This window comes from Nyctereutes procyonoides, unplaced genomic scaffold (assembly GCF_905146905.1).
Source record: "Nyctereutes procyonoides isolate TBG_1078 unplaced genomic scaffold, NYPRO_anot_genome, whole genome shotgun sequence".
Taxonomy (NCBI): domain Eukaryota; kingdom Metazoa; phylum Chordata; class Mammalia; order Carnivora; family Canidae; genus Nyctereutes; species Nyctereutes procyonoides.
This window is the reverse complement of record NW_026575049.1, coordinates 12,186,339-12,206,190: the sequence shown is the minus strand read 5'-3', so window position 1 is coordinate 12,206,190 and position 19,852 is coordinate 12,186,339. Positions and strand designations below refer to the sequence as shown.

Genomic DNA, 19,852 nt, shown 5'->3' with positions numbered 1-19,852 from the left:
GCCCTATATCCATTCTAAGAGGAAGGTCCTCCCTTTGTTTAATCTCAGTGAGATTACCCTCAGTTTGGAAAAGCACTCTTCCTTCTCAACCTCTAACTTCTGTAATCATCAAGAACATAAAACAGATGGTAGATCTCCATTTTAATGGTGCAAATTCCTGCTGAACTTTGCCAATCTGAATACAGAGGTAATGGCACTATTCAATCCACTTGAGAAGCAAAAGAACAGTTGTAACAAGCCTACTGCACAATTACAATTTGTTGCCATAAGAATAACATCAACTAATCTATCCCACCTACCACTCCTATCTCTCCATTCTTTATTAAGATTAGCTCCTCAAATTTTATCATTCTAATTTATACTACTAAAACCTGGACCTTCAAATCCCACAGGGCAGTTGGTGTTCTTTTGTCTGACAAGGTGTGTATTCAGATTACTTATCAGCTAACTGAGCTATCTGACCCTAAGGTTTATCCAAAAGACTGGGTGGGAATCCAGCCTCTGTCTTTTTTACTAGCTTTAGCTTTTTAGACTGTACCCTAGAAAGGAATAACAGTTCCCTGATTTAAGACATTTCCCAGTTCACCTAAGGTTCAATTTTTTTGTAGACTAATACCTACAATGTCAATTAAAAGACTGAACCATGCATTGAAAATGCTGATTGACAATTGCTACAGGAATACAAGAAATATCTGTCACATATGATTTCTTCTTAAATGGAATACCTTAAAATACTTTTCCTAATGAAAATAACTTTGCTCATTTATTAATCTTTGTATATCCCTAATCATGAGCAAAATCATTTTACACAAATTAAGAAGCTAATAAATATCTGATACCAATAAAGTAAGTATATTTCAAACTTAACCCATTCCATATCTTAGCCCAACTACAATTTCATGTTTGCAGGTTAAAAAGTGACATCAGATTTCAGAAGTCCATAGAGCTGATTATATTGTAAAAACAACTGCCATTCTCCTTCGTAAAGTAACCTTACCTTCTCAAATACAATTTTTTCCTATTCTATATCTACTTTCTGCTGTGACAAGTTATGGGCTTTAAAAAGAAAACAAAGTTCTTTGCAGTTACTCTATAGAAATAAGGGGTGGCTTAAAATAACTAGATATTTTCATGATAAGGGTTGCCAGAAAGGTGAAAGTAGTAGGTTTTATACTAAAACACAGGATAAATGAAGCAAACTAGTAATAATATCCTCTCAACAATTAGAATGAACATTTGTAGATAAATAAGCAACACCTCTTTTATGCAATATAAAGCTTTTTAAAAATGTTTTCCACTTAACTAGAGGAAAACTGCTACTATGTGCAAGCAATTAATAGTTTTATTTACTAATTCTATACTAACAAAATTGCATGCCACAGCAAAAATGGAAGGAAGAAAAAAGTATATTGAAACTATGTTTAACAAAATTAAATTCCTTCCCCAAAATAAATTTGAAGAATAAAGTGGTCTGACAAACTATTCTGATACCTACCAAAACTTTGCTTTTTTATTATACTAATAGGAAAGGATTCTAAATCAAATAACTGATTTTTATTTGAAGCTGGTTAAGATACTCTATTGTCAGATTGTTTCGTCCAGTGACTCTATTTCCTGTAATCTCTGATGGGAATTTATATCCCTTTTAACAACCTCCTCCCATTAACAGAGATGAGAGATCAGCAATCTCTGACATTAACAGAGATAATAAATAATAAAATCTTATTAATATTTAACAGTTTGGAAAATTAACTGAAAAAAATAGGAAGATTTTATAACTTAGTTTTATAAAAATTTTATGTGATAATAGCTAATGTTTATTGAGCGCTTACTATGTGCCAGGCACTGTGCTAAGCGCTATAAAAGCATTACAGTACTTAAATAAAATCTTGTATGTAGAAAAAGCATTGAACTGTGAGTCAGAAACATATATTCTATATCCAGACTGAGCTACAGTAAAAGAAATATTTGCTAAACAAAGAGAACATTTCAGATTTTTAACTAATGGTCTTTCATTATAAAAAAGCTGAAAACCAAACAAAACAAGCCACTCAACTGACCAAACAAATAAAGTTTTTTTTTAACTTCCTCTAATTGAAAACATAGAGGATGTCTATTTTTTTTTAATTTGTTTAGCAAATTCTTCTTCAAAAACACTGTACTGCAAAGGAACATACAAAGGATGTAAAAAAAATTTCAATCTACCCTATATCCAAATAATAGTAAGTTCTGAATTAGAAAAGTTCTGAAACAATGAGGTTTTCCTATGTACGCCAACTAAGGAAAACCGAAAATTAAAAATCTTTCCTTTAATCCTAGAATTGACCCAGAAAGGCAGCAATTGGTTGTTCTTTATTTTCAGTTATTTTTTTTTCTTAAATAAAGGATCCCAGAATAAATACAAAACTCTTACTTTGTTGCCCGTATAAACTTGCCCCAAACTGAGACAGCTGACCTGATGTAGATGGTGATGCCAGCATCTAGAAACAAATTAATTATATTAGAGCATAAAGAAAGTACACAAAGCAATGCATTTACACTTTATGAATCTGTACAATATACAATATGTGACAATCAATCCACATTTCTCATTCTTCAAAAAAACATAAAGCAAACATTATATAATAAATTCCATGTTTAAGAAAATATCATAATTGGATAAAATAAAAATGTACAAATAAAACTAATTTCTGATTACAAGTATTTTTTTAAGTTACTCTGAATGAAACAGCAGCATCACTTCATTTTAAAAAAGCAAAAAATCTAGGTTAACAAAAACATGAAGACAGTATCTCAAAAAGTCAGCCTCTATAAATTTATAAGTGAAATTATTTGATTCTTAGATATTATATTAAGCTAAATTCTAAACTCAGTTTATTAAAGTTGAAAATAAAATTACTGAAATAGAGAAGATTTATATTTTATAAGAATACTTCCTAACATTTATACATGCAAATAGTTTAATGCATAAAACGGGTAGAAAAATCTAACAAATATACACACAATCATATAATAAATGGAGAGATGACATAATACCAAAAGACAAGTCAAAATTACTTACAAAATTATACAGACATGGTATATAATGTATACTGTTAGTGATGGGACTTTCATGGCACTTTAACAGTGCCTTTCAATTTATTGCATCAGCATCTTTTTTTCCTATTAGAATATAAATTTTTGAAGGCATGTTATATTCATGGAACTTGTTACTTATATTCATTTTTTATTTCCTCATAGAAACTGGCACTGAATACAGAAAGTAGATACTTATACAGAGTAAATAAAAACGTGTACATATAAGGGTATGTTCAGGTACTATCTTATATTAAGGAACCACCAAAACAATTTAACTAAATAATATTTGGGCAATGTCAACAAAAGGACTGTAATCAAGTAGATGAAGAAAATGAATTATGCACCTAGTTATACCTTAGCGCAAAACGTGATAAATGGTCTGCAGTATCACGAGAGGAAAAAAATTCTGAACAAGGGTAAGGTAACAGGAATATTTTAGAGAGCAATAACATATGATGAGAGATCTTCCAGGCTAAGAATATACAGCAAGTGTTAAGTGTGACAAAAGTTAGTGACACAATTAGAATACAAACAAAATAAAAAACATTCGTGATTTCATTACAGGTATTAGTGAAAGAAGTTTAAGGCATACACCCCTATGCACATGTGGACATACATAGAATGAGAAATTTAAGAGTGTGCTGGGGCCAGATGTAAATAGCAAATGACTATCAACTATGGCAATAATGAGAAAAAAAAATATTAAGCAAAAGAAGTGACCTGATCAAACTGTGCGTTAGGGAGATAATTCCAACAGCAAAAATGGATGGAAATGGTAAGATACTAAACCAGAACAGCAGAGGTGGGACTACAAAAGAGAGACCTTATGGAGGTAGAAGCAACTGTATTTCATGACCTGCTGAAATGGTTGAGGTTTAGAGAAAAGGAGGAAGAGTAAAGAATCACCAGACAGGGAACTATCAGAGGCCACTCTGATAGTGAAGAATGGTGCTGACATTGACTACATTAGGACAACCAGAAGGAGAAATATTTAAACAAGAAAGGTTTTATGATATACATTTCATGCTATATTTTCATGTCAAAATTCTGACTTGTTCTAATTATTCAAACATTCACAAGAATTTTTATACAAGAGTAGTTTTAAACTAATGATATAGATCACTCTTCTGAGGCAGGGCTGAGTAATACACTACTCTAAAACTATTAGTATTCAAATAGTTAAAAAAAGCTTTTAAATATCCCTTCTCAAATCCAGAGGGTACACAATCTAAACAATTAAATTGATAGAATACACATTTTATGCCTGATCAAGTTCTTCTGTTAGGTAAAACCATCATTACTGTTACCAAGTACCCAGAAATATTTTAAGAACTCAAAGGCTCATTTCCAAATTGCAAAGACAAGGCAAAGAAAATGTGTAATACATTTGGTGACAGAAGGTGAAAGGCTTATATACTTAAAATCATGATTTTCTGTTATCACTGTAAGTTACAAATGAAAGTAAAAGAGTAGTTTCCAAAAGCTTCAAATGTATGAGATTGGCAAATATGAATGCATGTCTTAGAGTGATCCGTAATGTGAACATTTTAGAATGGACCACTTAAAATTTTACCTTTCCCAGAAATTTATGCTTACTGAATATGTAACTCCAAAGAACATTTTATTTTAGTCCACTTTCTCACAAAGGTTGTACATGCACAAGGAGTTATAGTGTGCCAAAATATCAACCCTCTCAGCACTAGGAAGCTAAGAGAAGGAGGCACAACATGCAGCCATCCAGGGCATGGCTCCCTGGGCCAATTACTGGTGATCAAGAGCAGTATGGTGACCCATTTACCAGTGTGATATATTAAATACTCCATTTTCTCTGTATGTGAGAGTACGTGAAGAAGGTTAGTAAACAATACAGGAATATGAAAGTGATTTATTAAACGTGAGTTTATAGCCTTCAAAGCATCCATGTAAAATAAGCATTAATCAGCTATGCAAACAGATGTTAAAACTGCCTCAAAACATGTCAAAAATGCAAATATATAATTTTTTTTCAAATACATAATTTCTTATAAAAGCAGTCCCTAATGGTATGTATTTTTAAACTTTGATAGTACGCTTTATGAAATATGTCAGTGCTAAAAATGTTATTTAACACACAAAGAAGGAATGTGAATGGGATAGAAATGCTATTTATGAAGGCAAAGAAAATGCACAAGAAATGCATCATGGCACAGCAATAACTCCAATTAACCAGACAACAGAAAACTTACATATTTTTTAAATGCTGAAAGTTAATAATATAAAGATAAATTTCTTAAAGAAATATAAAGCTTTAGATCAAGAGCGACATTATGGTAGGGAGTACAACATAAGCCCAGCTTTGGAGTCAGAAAAAAAAAAAAACTCTAGGTTTGAATCCTGGTTCTACCACTTACCTATGGGGAGGGCCAGGCCTCTGTTTCTTTCCTGTAAGATGGAAATAACACTACCTACCTCACAGAGTTGAAGTGAAGATTAAATGAGATTAAGATATGGCACACAGTATGTGCTCACTAAATGGTAGCAGCTGCTGCTTAGTAATCTAATTTTCCTCCCAAAGCAGGACTCCCTTTAACAGCAGTCTCAGAGGGTCCTTCAGTCTTTGGGGAATTTATTGAATAGTGCTCTATATTTATATTAATTTTTGTCTAAGAAGCTAAAGAAAGAGGTTCATCATCACAAACTCCAAGTAAACTAAGTAGAACTTGTGTTTGTAGATGGGGGAAATGGCAAAAAGGAATTAAATGTTACACAAGTGGTAAAACACTGAAACCAACAAGGTTACCATGTTCCCAGTCCCAAACCATCATTTCAATTAAACTCTTCCTGATTTCTCAGTCTAACAAACTGCAGTCAAACAACAAAAATCAGGAAGCAACTAGAAGAAATAGTATTATGATTCAAGTTATTTCAGTGACCCAACAACAAGCCCATTTATCCTTGGTTTATTATATATAATGTTAAAAAAATCATTAAGTTAGAAACTGTATTTTTAAAAATTATTTCCACTGTTGCTAGATACAATTCTGAAATTCATGACAAAAAAAAAAGTTTAAAAATTTGTTTCAAAAATATATATATTTGGGGCAGCCCCAGTAGCTTAGCAGTTTAGCGTTGCCGTCAGCCCGGGGTGTGATCCTGGAGTCCCGGGATCGAGTCCCACATCAGGCTCCCTGCATGGAGCCTGCTTCTCCCTCTGCCTGTGTCTCTGCCTGTGTGTACCTCTCATGAATAAATAAATAAAATCTTAAAATATATATATATATTTGAAAACTTAACCAAATTCAGTTCCTGTCCTCAATCCATAACAACACAAAGGTATTATTCTATGCTTCCTAATAGTGATCACTTCTCAATTATTCCCTCTAATTAATGTACCTTCAATCACAAAACATATTTTGGAAACATTAAAATCAATTTAGTCAAGAAAATATTTTCTTGGGCAGCCCGGTGGCTCAGCGGTTTAGCGCCGCCTTCAGCCCAGGGCATGATCCTGGAGACCCGGGATCAATTCCCATGTCGGACTCCCTGCATGGAGCCTGCTTCTCCCTCTGCTTGTGTGTGTCTCTGCCTCTCTCTCCTCTCTGTGTATTCTCATGAATAAATAAATAAAATTTTTAAAAATATATATATTTTCTTAATAACAAAGGACTTCAAAATGCAAGAAAGTTTGGTTAAATAGAAATTCCCTGACCACAAAAGCAATTAAAAAATTAAATTAGTTTAAGTATCCTCTAAAAATCACAAGTTATAACTTTGACTATATCATATCTACCAAAAGGAGGTGGGGGTAGAAAGCCACCCACAAAGGAAAACAAGTTCTAAACCTAGGACAGAATCTGAAAAACATTTTAAAATTAAACAGTATGTTTTTTTTTTAAGATTTTATTTATTCATTAAAGACACAGAGAGACAGAGACAGAGAGACAGAGAAACAGAGAGAGGCAGAGACACAGGCAGAAGGAGAAGCAGGCTCCATGCAGGGAGCCCAACGTAGGACTTGATCCCGGGTCTCTAGGATCACACCCTGGGCTGAAGGTGGCGCTATACCACTGAGCCACCCGGGCTGCCCAACAGTATGGTTTAAAAAATCAAACCATGGAGTCACAATGAAACCTTAACAGACACAAAGAAAGACTACAAGACAATACTTTAAAAAAATCAAAAGAAGAAAGGAGAAAGAAGGGAGGGAACAGTCAGAAAAACAAAACAGTACGTCATAGGACCTTGTAACTTATGCTTTAAAATGAGCAGTTTTTAAAAAGTGTAATACATGCTGGAACAGCCAAGTAATTAATTCCTTTTGGGCATTTAACATTTGAACTCAAAATGTAGCAATGACCATCTTTATATTATACTGTCTAAATCTTAGGTTAGAGACAAATAGGAAGGCGTATTACTGATTGAAGAAATGTTCACATTTTTAAATTTATTTAAATTTTAAAAAGATTTTATTTATTTATTCATGAGAGACCCAGAGAGAGAAGTAGAGACACAGGCAGAGGGAGAAGCAGGCTCCATGCAGGGAGCCTGACATGGGACTCGATCCTGGGACTCCAGAATCACGCCCTGGGCTGAAGGCAGACGCTCAACCACTGAGCCACCCAGGCGTCCCTAAAAGCCTTTTAATTCATTTCTAAACTGTTTTTGAAAGTCTACATTAATTATAGTTCTCCAGCAATTATTTCAATGCTCCCTCAGACAGTGACTATTCTTCCATTAAAAAAGCACCACCTTACTATTACTAGTATGAGAGAAATAAAGTATCATTTTCTAACTATGAATTTTTATTGTCATTATTGAGATTAAACATTTTGTTATTCTTTTTGTACATATCACGATTTATCTTCTAAGTGTATCATTTTAACTCCCCTTTAGAAGTAGGCTTTTATCTTTAAAATACGGAGTTTGAATATTATGTGAATGTCAATGAATTTCAGAGGTCTTAGAACATTTCCTTCAAATGATTTGACATTTAATTCCAGTTTCTTTAGTCTGATTTACATTTAACTCTATCAGGTTATCACTGCCATAAGAATTTCCACATTTATACACATCCATATTTTCTATTTTTAAAGCTGATTTTTTTCAGTTTTTCAGGAAATAATATCATTTGCAAATAATCTTTTTTTTTTTTTTCAGTATCAACTCTTTTCCCTCCCTTTAACAGACTCCCTGATAGCCTACTATCTTCTGTGATTATATACAGGTTCAAGAACATAGCAGTAAACTAGATTGGCAAAGTCCTTGCCCCTGTTAAGCCTAAATTCTGGTGGAGTAGAGAGAATAATAAACAATTGATGAATATATAACTTTTAGGTAAAGAGGTGCTATGATTGTGAAAATGCAAGAAAGAATTTAAAAGGATACAGTAGTATAGTATATACAAGGCTACTTAGGAAAAGAGAGAAGCCTTCTGGGGGAAGGTATTTTAGCATATACCTGGATACAGAGAGAGAGAGAGAGAGGTGTGAGGATCTGAAATACAAAACAAACAAACCGTGTCAAGGTCTTCAGGTAGAAAGGAATGTGAATGCAATGAGCTGGAGACTGCCAAGCATGACTCCAAAATGTAGGTAATACTAATCACAACAATGACAACAATAATGGTAATAGAAGGTATCCTTATTTATAACATATTTTCATGAAATACTGGTTATTAATTGGCCTGAAAGAAATTGTAGCAGCCACAACTGTTGTAGGATAACAAAAGCACAGAAACTAGGCAAGAGTTCAGAATGGTTGTCGTCTCTCAAAATAAGGAAGTGGTCTACTCTTAACCAGTTTTAAGAGTTTTTTTTTAAAGTAAGGAATAGGAAAAAACAAACAAAAAAAGTAAGGAATAGGTGTCATACTTCATGTTTTTACAGCATATATTAAAACAAGGGGAAAAGATTTCCCACGAGTTTGTGCTTTTAAAATAATTATGCTTAAGAATCATGGAGTAGTGCACAGATATGACTAGAAAAATGTTAGCAATTAAAATAAAAATATATTTAAAGACAGCAAAAACTCTAAGCTGCGTAAATTATATAATCCTCAAAGAGCTGTCTATTAATACCTTATATGAAAGCTTTTAATTGTCTATAATGTCCCCCAAAAAGAATGATAAAAATGAAATCAAATCCACATCTGCCTGATTTAAGCTTATGAAAACACTGAAATAACATCTGTAGAATTTATTAAGCTAGTTTTATACTTCAAAATAGCAAATTCAGCATTTTTTAGGAAAATACATACATATATAGGAAATCTCTTGAAATAAAATGCCTTGGAAAATAAGTAGTCCTAAAGAACTACTTAATAATTTAATTAGTACAGTCACATGAAAAACAGCTTCCCAAATACTTCTACAACCATGCATGTGATAGAGTTACATTTTATACTTTATGGATAGGGTAAATCAGGATGTTTTTTATAATAAATGGCTTATGATTGATTCAATCACTGACCAGTTTTTATCATAAATTATAATTTGAAATTATTTTGTTTCCAGAAAAAAAAATTACAAAATTATACCAGCCATTTATGTTTAAAAGCTCTCTTGTCAATAGTTTTTATAATAAAATTGTTATTTGCAGATGATATACATAACTATTAAAAAAACCCCAAGACAATCAAATGGAATAGTATTACTATTGTTCATATTAGTAGTAAAATTTACTTAATATTTACTTTCTGGTCTTCTAAAAGTTTTGCATACAGTTTTTATTCAATCCTTATACCTACCCATGAGTCATGTACTCTTACTATTTTTATTTTATAGATGAAAAAGCTGAAACACACAGGGACTTACTAACTTGCCCAAGGACAACTAGCCAGTAAGTCATGTGAGTGAGATATAAAATCAAATAGCAGAACCTACAGAACCTATGTTCCTGTTCCCAATTCAACAAAAACTAGTGTTTTCTTAGGTAGCTGGTTATAAAACAAACACACACGAACTATTCATTACATCAACAAAAAACAATCAGATAAATGTAACAAAAATGGCAGCCATAAAACTCTACTTATTAAAAAAGCATGAATAACAAAAGATAGGCTTCTGATAATCAGCATAAATGTGCAATAGTCAAAAATATTTTTATAAAGAAGGATGTGAAAGACCTTACCTAAGATGTGAAAATTGTCTATAAAGCTACAGCAATTCAACTATGTTGTAGTTCTGCCATAGAATCAGTGTGAGAAACAGAACAAGAGTTTAGAAACAGGCCCAAGAATACATCAGACATTATATATATATTAAGAGAAGATTTCAAATAGCCTTAAATGGGGCAGTCTGGGTGGCTCAGCGGTTTAGCGCCACCTTCAGCCCAGGGCGTGATCCTGGAGACTCAGGATCGAGTCCCACGTCGGGCTCCTTGCATGGAGCCTGCTTCTCCCTCTGCCTGCCTGCTTGTCTCTCATGAATAAATAAATAAAATCTTAAAAAAAAAAAAAAGCCTTAAATGAATGGTCTAACTCAAGGGTGAACAAATTCCTCCCTATGTGAGAAATCTAGCACACTACTTGTATTTGTAGGGCACATGAACTAAGAATATTTACTTTAAAAAAAAAGTTTACTTTTTAAATGGTTATATAAATACCTACATAATTATCCTTTATTTAGCCTCTTGGCCCATAAAGCCTAAAATATTTATTACCTGGTCCTTTTTGGAAAAGTTTTCTAACCTGTGATCTAAAATATAACTGGTGTTGGGACAACTGGATATTAGACAACCTCACTAAGAGGGTGGGAGGAGTACAGGGGTAGAGATCCAGGCACTAATATTCACACCTTAAATCAAAATACATTTTTTGGGGGGGGGAGCTTGAGTGAGGTGTGAAGAGAGAGAATCTTAAGCATGCTCCACACTCAACGCACAGCCCCAGGCAGGGCTCAATCTCACCACCCTGAGATCATGACCTAGGCCAGAATCAAGAGTCAGATGCTTAACTAACTGACTCAGCCACCCAAGTGCCTCAACCAAAATACATTTCTAAGGGACCTAAGTTATATCTGAAGAATGAACCACAAAATGCTAGAAGAAAGTAGTTGGGAAAAGTCTAAAGTATGGTCTCAAAAACGGAAACCACAAAAATAAAAAGACTGATGAGTCAAATTCAATAAGAATGATAAATATTTTTATATTAAAAAATCACTCATTAAACTGCAAGCAAAAACACTCGAAAAATATTTATAACAAAGCACAAGAGACTATTAATTTATGGAAAATGCTAACAAATAAACAAGATTTGCCATCTCAATAGAAAAATAGAAAGTGGCACCATGTGATCCCGGGACTCTGCATCAGGCTTCCTGCATGGAGCCTGCTTCTTCCTCTTCCTCATGAATAAATAAGTGAAATCTCAGAAAGAAAAAGAAAGAAATAAAGAAAGAAAAGAAAAGAGAGAAAAGAGAAAGAAAGAAAGAAACAAACAAAGAAAATGGCACAAAAATAGGTAATCCACAAAAGAAGAAAAACAAATGACCAGCAACTGTATGGAAAAGATATGTAACTACATGACTGCATGTGTGTAAACTTAATGTCTTAAAAGTATTTTTAAGGGGGGGTGGGGTACAAGGAAAAACAATCTCAAGCAGGTTCCAGGTCCAGCACAGAGCCCCAAGCAGGGCTAGATCTCATGACCCCCAGATCATGATCTGAGCCAGAATCAAGAGTCGGGCACTTAACTCACTGACCACCCAGGAACCCCTGTTTTAGTGTATTTTAAAACAGTAAGTTTCTTTTGTATACTGCAAAGACTTAAAGGTAACAACTGATGAGAGTAAAAACTGGTGTATTTTTACTTTCTAGTAAAAAATATGTCGGGCAGCCCGGGTGGCTCAGCAGTTTAGCGCCTGCCTTTTGGCCCTGGGCATGATCTTGGAGACCCAAGATCGAGTCCCACGTCGTCGGGCTCCCTGCATGGAGCCGGCTTCTCCTTCTGCCTGTGTCTCTGCCTCTCTCTCTCTCTTTCTCTCTATCATAAATAAATAAAAATAAATCTTAAAAAAAAGTGGGGGGGTTGTAAAGCAAATCACTTATTTTTGTGACAAAGCTAAACAGGAATGGTAACCAACATATGTAAGCGTATTTAATCATTTTGACTAAGAACCTCTGATATACAGTATTTCTACTCTCTAGAAGACAGACATCTTTGTCATTCTCTGTACATACTTTATTCCAGATTTCAGTGTGAAGGCTTATCTTCCTAATCAGAATGAGTGCTTTTCATCAATAAGTAATATTCCATTATTATTTTTTCCACAAAACTTAACTTGCACTATAGAATCACAATAACATACACATAGATAAGTTTTATAGTTTTTGCAAAAACTATATCCCAAATTCTTTAACTACAAGATCAATACACAAACATAGAAACTTAAGTAAAAACAAATTCAATTATAATCTATATCTAAGAGCATATAGATGGGCAATAAGGTAACAGAAAATTAATTAGAGGACATTAGTCACCACATATTTGGAAGACTCCTAAGAACACAACTGATACATTGTTGCCAAAATGACAATTTTTCAATTAAAGGGGAGTAATACCACAATGGGGGGGGGGGGAATCACCAGATTAAACCAGTTTGTGAAATTCTAAGACATAGGAAGTGATTTACTAATGATCAACTTTAAAGAAAAATGAGAGCATTTAAATATCAGTAAGAATCTCATCAGGTTAATAACTAGAATAGATTGTTATAAAGAGGGAAATTTGGAGCAGCATAAAGGGTTGAAAGGATAAAAAAAAAGTGGGTGGGTACAAAGTACAAAAATGCAACTGGTTTGACTACTACAATATATAGTGTATAATTTAAAGAGGCATACTAGAATTTGGAAATAACCATTAAATTTATTTTAAAATATTTTATCAATTTACTAATTATGACTTAGCTATGTTAAATCCTTTCAATCCAAATGGGATTACTGAACTACTCGCCTTCCAAAGTACTTAATTAATCCACACCTCTATATCACCTTCCATGTTTTGACCAAAGTTTTTCAAAAATTTTTCTATAGTAGCAACCCTATAGTTGAACAGAGGAGATGCTTTTACTAACTAAAGTTTAGGATTACAGCCTAAAGATTACACAACAAAAGTAAAATTTCATTGAATCTTCCTATTTTATCTTTAAATCTTGCAAATCTGCTTTCTACTCTATAGGCATATTTTAATATAAAAATACCAAGTTACTTCACAAGTTAAAAAAAACAACTGATGATCGAGAAGTGATACGATGTTTACCTCTTGTCTTTGAGTAGTTCTTACAACAGTATTAACCATATCCCAACTTCAGAGTTATAGGACATTTTATCTCCCACTAATATGTAAGGGCATCATTTCTGTATCCCTAGGGCCTAGCACTGCGCCTAAAACACAGTCCCTCAAACAAAGATGGTACTCTGCATTTCACATACTGCTTTTCAGGAGCCAGAAAGAAACAGACATACACTACTGAGTAAACACAATATAACTGATTAACTTACATCTTTTTCTGACCGATGTGGAAACATAGAAGACTGGCTGTAGTACATGTTTTCATCATGGTAGTCACTGTCGACCCCCTCTACAAACTTCTTTCTTGAAGCACCAAACATGCTGTTTGTCACCTAAACAAAAAGATTGCTTTTATCAAGAGTAATATTTTGGAAGATCCCAAGTTTTAACAAACTCCTATGTGGAAAACAGAAGATAAAAGAAGCAATGCTAAGATAAAGAAACAGATCAACTAAGGGAGGGCTAATGGGGCATGTGAAAAAGTCATAAATCTAATCTAACTATAAGAATATAGTATTATATTTTTGTTTCCAGGCTCTAAAAAGCAAGAGGAGAAACTTAATAAAGCCTATTTAATACAATAATTCCACTTACTTTAAAAGAAATATCATTTATTCTTGAAATCTGCAACCTCAAATATAACTTTCCCATACAAAGACCTTTAAAAAATTAACTTCAGGTTTAATTATTCAAAATCTTCACACGTATCTTCAGTATTAGTATTTTGTCATCACTATGTCTAGTTTGTAAATGATCTGTTTTCCAGAGCATATCATCTTCACTCACAATCTAAGTTTATTAAGATGTATAGCACTTGAGTCAGCGAATAATGGCAAAACAGAAACTTTATCTCTAGCCACAAGTACCCACTTCACAGAACAGTGACGTTTCATTTACCATCCTGGTTTAACTGTACAGTTTCTGTTACGTAACCTGCTTATTACTCTTTTGTTTTTTAAGTCTTTACCACATCCAATATTAGTAATTTTGAACTAACACCAATACAAATAATTACTAAATCTACGCTAATTATCTTTTTTTTAAAGGCAGTGTTAGAAAATGGTCACATTTCTTTATTTTTTTAGGTAATTTCTCCACCCAATGTGAGGCTCGAACTCATGACCCCAAAATCAAGAGTCGCATGCTCTACTGAGCCAGGCAGGCACCCTGTGCTAATTTTTTCTCCTTAGGATGACCTCTTTATAAGGTTTCCAAAACTATCAACTGACTAGGTTATTTCTGGTCAATGTGTCTTCCAACAATGGTACTTTGTAGACTGAAGTAAACTGAAATGTCACGATGGAAGACATTTGTAAAGACTTGACTACATAGTGACTACATCTTTTCACAAAAATTGTGGGGAAAAACTCACATCAAATTTGACATCTGTCTTGTACACTCATAGTGAATAAGGGTATTTTCTTCAATTATAAATAAGAAACGAACAACTTCTTTTACTTCACATTTCAAAATCAAACGTGTAGTTACTACTATTTATGGGTAGACATGGTGAACTGATAAAGTTGCAGTCTTTAATGACCACATTTGACATACAAGTTTGTTGAAAGCACCAAACTATTTAATAATTGCTTTATATCTTATGGTCCCCTGTTAAGTTTTTACGAAATTCAAATATTTAGCCATGCTTCCTTTTGAGGTCTGAGAAAAAGGTATTTAGTTAAATATGAGCAACAGTCTGATGACAATTTAGTGACTGTTTTGGGGTTATTAATTTCCTTAGGTGTGAAATACAGAAAGTTATTTTTAAAGGGTTTATTATTTTGTTAGAATATACTTAAACTTCTTTAGTAGTAGACTCCCTGGTAAATCTCATAGAAGCTCTTCTGTAATTCTGAATGTAATTTCAGGGAGTAGAATCCCACATGCCTATCCATCAACCCCCTAAGTAGTCTTTAACAGGAAAAAGAAGTGTTTTTTAAGGAGTTTTATTACAGAAAAGTAACAGTGGAAAAAGCACTTTAGTCTGCAATTAAGAGTCTTTACAGATGAGATTTTAAAAGTTTATTTTGCGAAAGTTAAGGATATATTTAATTCTCTTTAAAGGATCATTACTATTAAGTTCTAATTCTTAGAAAGGATAAACATGTGGAAATGGCAGGATACCTAGAAAATTCAGTAAAATATCAGGAGACTACCAGGGTTACCTCTCATCAAATTATACACATATAAATCAACTCAAAGGATACAAAGTAAACTCTCCTTAACAATTTTTGTATGACATTTATCATCAAAACCAATATAGACTCCTAGAATTCCAAAATTGAAATTAACTGTATAGAATAAAAAACTTCATGTCAATATTGTGTAAAAGGTTTTACTGTTTGAAAGTAAACCATATGAAATCCCTCAAAGGAGAGCAGAAATGTTTCTCGTTCATTAATATAATTTTCCCACACTCACTGTGTGTGTGTAAGAGAGAGAGAGAAGGGAGGCAAGAGGAAGAGAAAATACCAAAAATCAGAATTTCATTTTTGTTTTGTGTATTTCAACACAGAAATTACATAATCAGTTCAAATATGAATTATCCTTACAACAGGACTTCAGCAAAAAAAGAAAGGTAAGAGTGTTAATACCTTGCTTGCTCTCCAAACGCAACACCAGTCCAGGAATAAGTACCAAAATGAAATAAAGAATTATCTGATCCAGGGCAGAGAGAGAGAGAGAGAGAGAGAGAGAGAAAGAAAAGGAAAGAACAGAACTACACAGTAAGTTTTTCATAAAAGCTAGTTTACTTCATTTTTAAGAGTCTGTGCTTTATTCCACACAGAATGAGGCACTGGGGTAGTAAAAGTATTTTAAAATAGCCATGAAAGATGAAACTAGGAATTTAACAACCAAGCAAAGAAGTAAGGGAACCAACTACACAAAGACCTGTAGGAAGATTATTCAACAGACACAGAGAACAGCAAGATCCTCAGTGGTGTGACTCAAGCAGTAGGAACTTAGAAGTCAGTTACTGGTGGTCCCAAATCTTGCTGTGCCTTGCAGGCCCTGAGCGACTTTGAATTTTATTCCATGTGAGACAGAAGTCTAAAGGGCTTGGGGATAGTCTGAGTAACAATTTGGCATATGTATTTTTTAACAACTGCAGTTATTCTGTAAGGAATGGACAGAAAAGAAGAAGGGAAGCAGGCGGTGAGAAATAATAGTAAATTAGACCACAGAGGTAGTGGTAGAAGTGGGGACACATGGTTAGAAAAAGGATATATTCTGAGAGAGACCAGACACTAATGGATGGATGAATGGATGATACTAAAGGCTAAGGTATTTACATTATTTCCTGGAAGAGAGTAAGTAGTAACCAAAGGAATCTAGAAATCAATTTTTATCCATTTCAAAGAGGATATGACAAGAATATATTGAAACTACTGGTAATTTTAGCCATATATATTAAAGTCAATTTGGTAAATGGAAATTTAAAAAATAAAATCAAACTACATTTTACATCATATAAACCATTCGTGAGAATCTTTAGTATATACCAATTTGTCAGCATTTTTTCAAGCAAACATATCAAGGGCTTATATCTACTTTGTTAACCGACTACCTTCTCTCTGGACTTTCATATCAGATGCTATAACAAAGGAGAAGCAAAAAGTGAGATTTTACCAAGAAAGAATTTGATATGACATACGTATGTACCAAAAGCAGTTTCTTAAGCCTTTTTTGAACATAGATCTAAAAGATTTAATAAAGACATTTTATCTTTCCTTTGATTCCACAAACTCTAATCAGAAAGATAAATATATAGGTTAGCTCACACTAATCTTATCATCCTAAGCACCCCTGCCCCGAACCTCCTCTCACCACTCACCCTCCTTGCAAAAGAGTAGGTCTCAAAATGAAGTAGTACAGAGAGGGGGATAAAGTGACAGGCAGAGTGGAAGCGCCAAGCTCCGGATTTTCCCAGTATACTTCTTCATAATTTAATTTAGCTATGAATTCCTAAGGTATGACACCCTCAACATTTAAATACAGTATTTCAAACATAAATAAATAAATACAGTATTACAAACTCAAATACAGGAAATCAGAATCACAAAAAAAAAAAAGTATTTGTAAAACCGCATACTTAAGATAATCTAAACCAGTAACTTCAAAGACTAGTAAAGTGGCCACATGTGGAATGGATGACAATTAAAGAACAGAAGGAATAAAAAACAAGGCCTGGAGCTTTTTAAAAAGTTCAGGGAAACAAAACTAGGACATCTTATAAATGAAAAACTTGAAAATATACATCTGAAAAAACCACATAGGAAAGGGTGAAAAACAGACTCAGATCATACCCAAGGCAGGATGAGATTTAATCTTACACATATTTCCTTCAGCAAGGCCTCTGGAGAGGAACTTACTCTGAAATCATTTATTGTCTATAATGCTGGCAAATGTTGGCCCGGGCATGGAATCCTATTCCCAGGGACAGAAACACATCCATGGTAGAGTGGTCCTTTTCCTGATAGCAAACAAATGTAGGTTGATTTCAAAATCTATCTCCAGCATTAACTCAAGGTTCTAGCAGCAAATTTTAAGGTACCCTAGACATTTCTACCTAAGAAGTACAATAAACTAAATCAGTATTTAAAACTGATTTTCCAAGTTATTTTCTCTTGTTTTGTTCTGTACATCCAAAGTTCTGTTCTTTCTTCAAAGTGGCTTTCACATCTTTTTTTTGCCATTCTTCCTATCATCATCTTAGTTTAAGCTCTAGATTAGTTTGGTTTAGCCTCCTGACTAGTCTGCTTTCACATTTCAACAAACATGCTGAAGGCATACTATATGAACTATGCCAAAAACTGTGGTACAGTGAGGCACCTGGCTGGTTCAGTCAGTTAAGTGTCTGCCTTCAGCTCAGGTCGTGGTCCCAGGCTGGAATCCCTCTAACTCCTCGACCTGCACTAGCTTATGCTCTTTCTCTCAAATAAAATCTTAAAAAAAAAAAAAAAAAAAAAAAAGCTGTGGTAATGAATACAAAAGTAACAGCTCCGAGTCTTTTCTTAAAATTTTTTTAAAGATTTTACTTCTTTATTCATGAGAGACTCACAGAAAGATGCAGAGACATAGACAAAGGGAGAAGCAGGCTCCCTCTGGGGAGCCCAATGTGGGATTTGATCCCAAGACCCCAGGATCACACCCTGAGTGGAAGGCAGTCGCTCAACCACTGGAGTCCTCAGCTCCAAGTACTGAACAAGTTAATAGTCTAGCTGGGAAACATACCTGTGAATAAACAATTACAATATGAAAATCTACACAGGTACAGAGAGCACAAATAAGGGAATATTTGTGTCTGAGGGAAACCGACTATACGATTTTATTATCAAAGAACTTATGTTTGACAAAGACTTAAGAAATTTTAAAAGTTGAAGTGTGGGGGGTGGGAGGTTGAAGCAAACTTTTCCCGTAAGAGACAGCATGTACAAGTGCTCAGAAGTGAGAGAAAGCCCAAGAAACAAGACTTTCAATATAGCTAACACAAAAGATGTCTGGAAGGATTCTGATAGGTGGTAAGGAAAAGTAGGCTTGGTCTTCAATGCCAGGTTAAGAGGGCAAGAGTATAGGCAGGAAAACCAGGTACAAAAATCGAGGTGATGAACTAAGCCAGATTTCCCTTGACTAACAGTTTATTACGGCGCCATACTAATAACCACTACATTGACTCATTTTCATGTTCTCATCTCTTGTTAATTTCTCCTACCCAGAGGATACAGACCAAGAATCCTGAGATCCTGACCTTAACATAATTTTGTAGCAGTAATTCTCTCAAGACCCCAAACAAAACTTATGCCTCAGCTTAATTTGTTATTCACAGTTGTTCCTATTCATGTTAATCTCTGAAAAAAATGCCATCTTTAACTTTTATGATCTTCAACAATTAAAACTCAAGCTGACTAGACTAACTTTAAATATTCACTGAAATTATCCTTATCTTTCCTAGCATAAGCATCTCCAATATTCTCCAAACAGATCTTTATTAGCCCATTCTTATTCCCCTCAAATCTACTCTCCCACATTAACCAAACTGAATTTTTAAAATGAAAATTTAGGGACACCTGTGTGGCTCAGTGGTTGAGCGTCTGCTTTTGACTCAAGGCGTGATCCCAGGGTCCAGGATCGAATCCCACATCGGGCTCCCTGCAGGGAACCTGCTTCTCCCTCTGGCGAAGCCTTGGCCTCTCTCTGTGTCTCTCATGAATGAATCAATGAATAAATGAATGAAATGAAATGAAAATTTAATTGTTGTAGCCCTATTGATCAAAATGCCTCAACAGATTCCTAAAACAATTATAAGGCTTACAAGGTCCTCTGTAAACTCTCTGACCTTAACTCTCTCCACAGATACCCTTCCACAACTAAACTTGCCACGCCTACACAAGATTTTTTCCACCTCAGGGCCTTTGTATATGCTTATACCTCTATTTAGAATGTTCTTTCTTCCATTTGAAACTTTCACACTAAGTTAGGGCTCCTGATTTACAGTCATTGAAAATAC

At 34.0% G+C, this 19,852-nt stretch overlaps 1 protein-coding gene across 4 annotated transcripts in view; it reads right to left on the bottom strand.

Annotated features, from left to right (window-relative positions):
• The window catches only part of CNOT2 (CCR4-NOT transcription complex subunit 2), a 116,040-nt gene that overhangs the window by 32,054 nt on the left and 64,134 nt on the right, over positions 1–19,852 (bottom strand). For all 4 annotated transcript variants that reach the window (XM_055327953.1, XM_055327956.1, XM_055327954.1 and 1 more), the window contains 2 exons: positions 13,554–13,676; positions 2,414–2,480 (listed from right to left, as the gene is read on the bottom strand). In XM_055327953.1, coding sequence (XP_055183928.1) covers positions 2,414–2,480; positions 13,554–13,676 — 190 coding nt within the window. The remainder of the gene's footprint in view (positions 1–2,413; positions 2,481–13,553; positions 13,677–19,852) is intronic.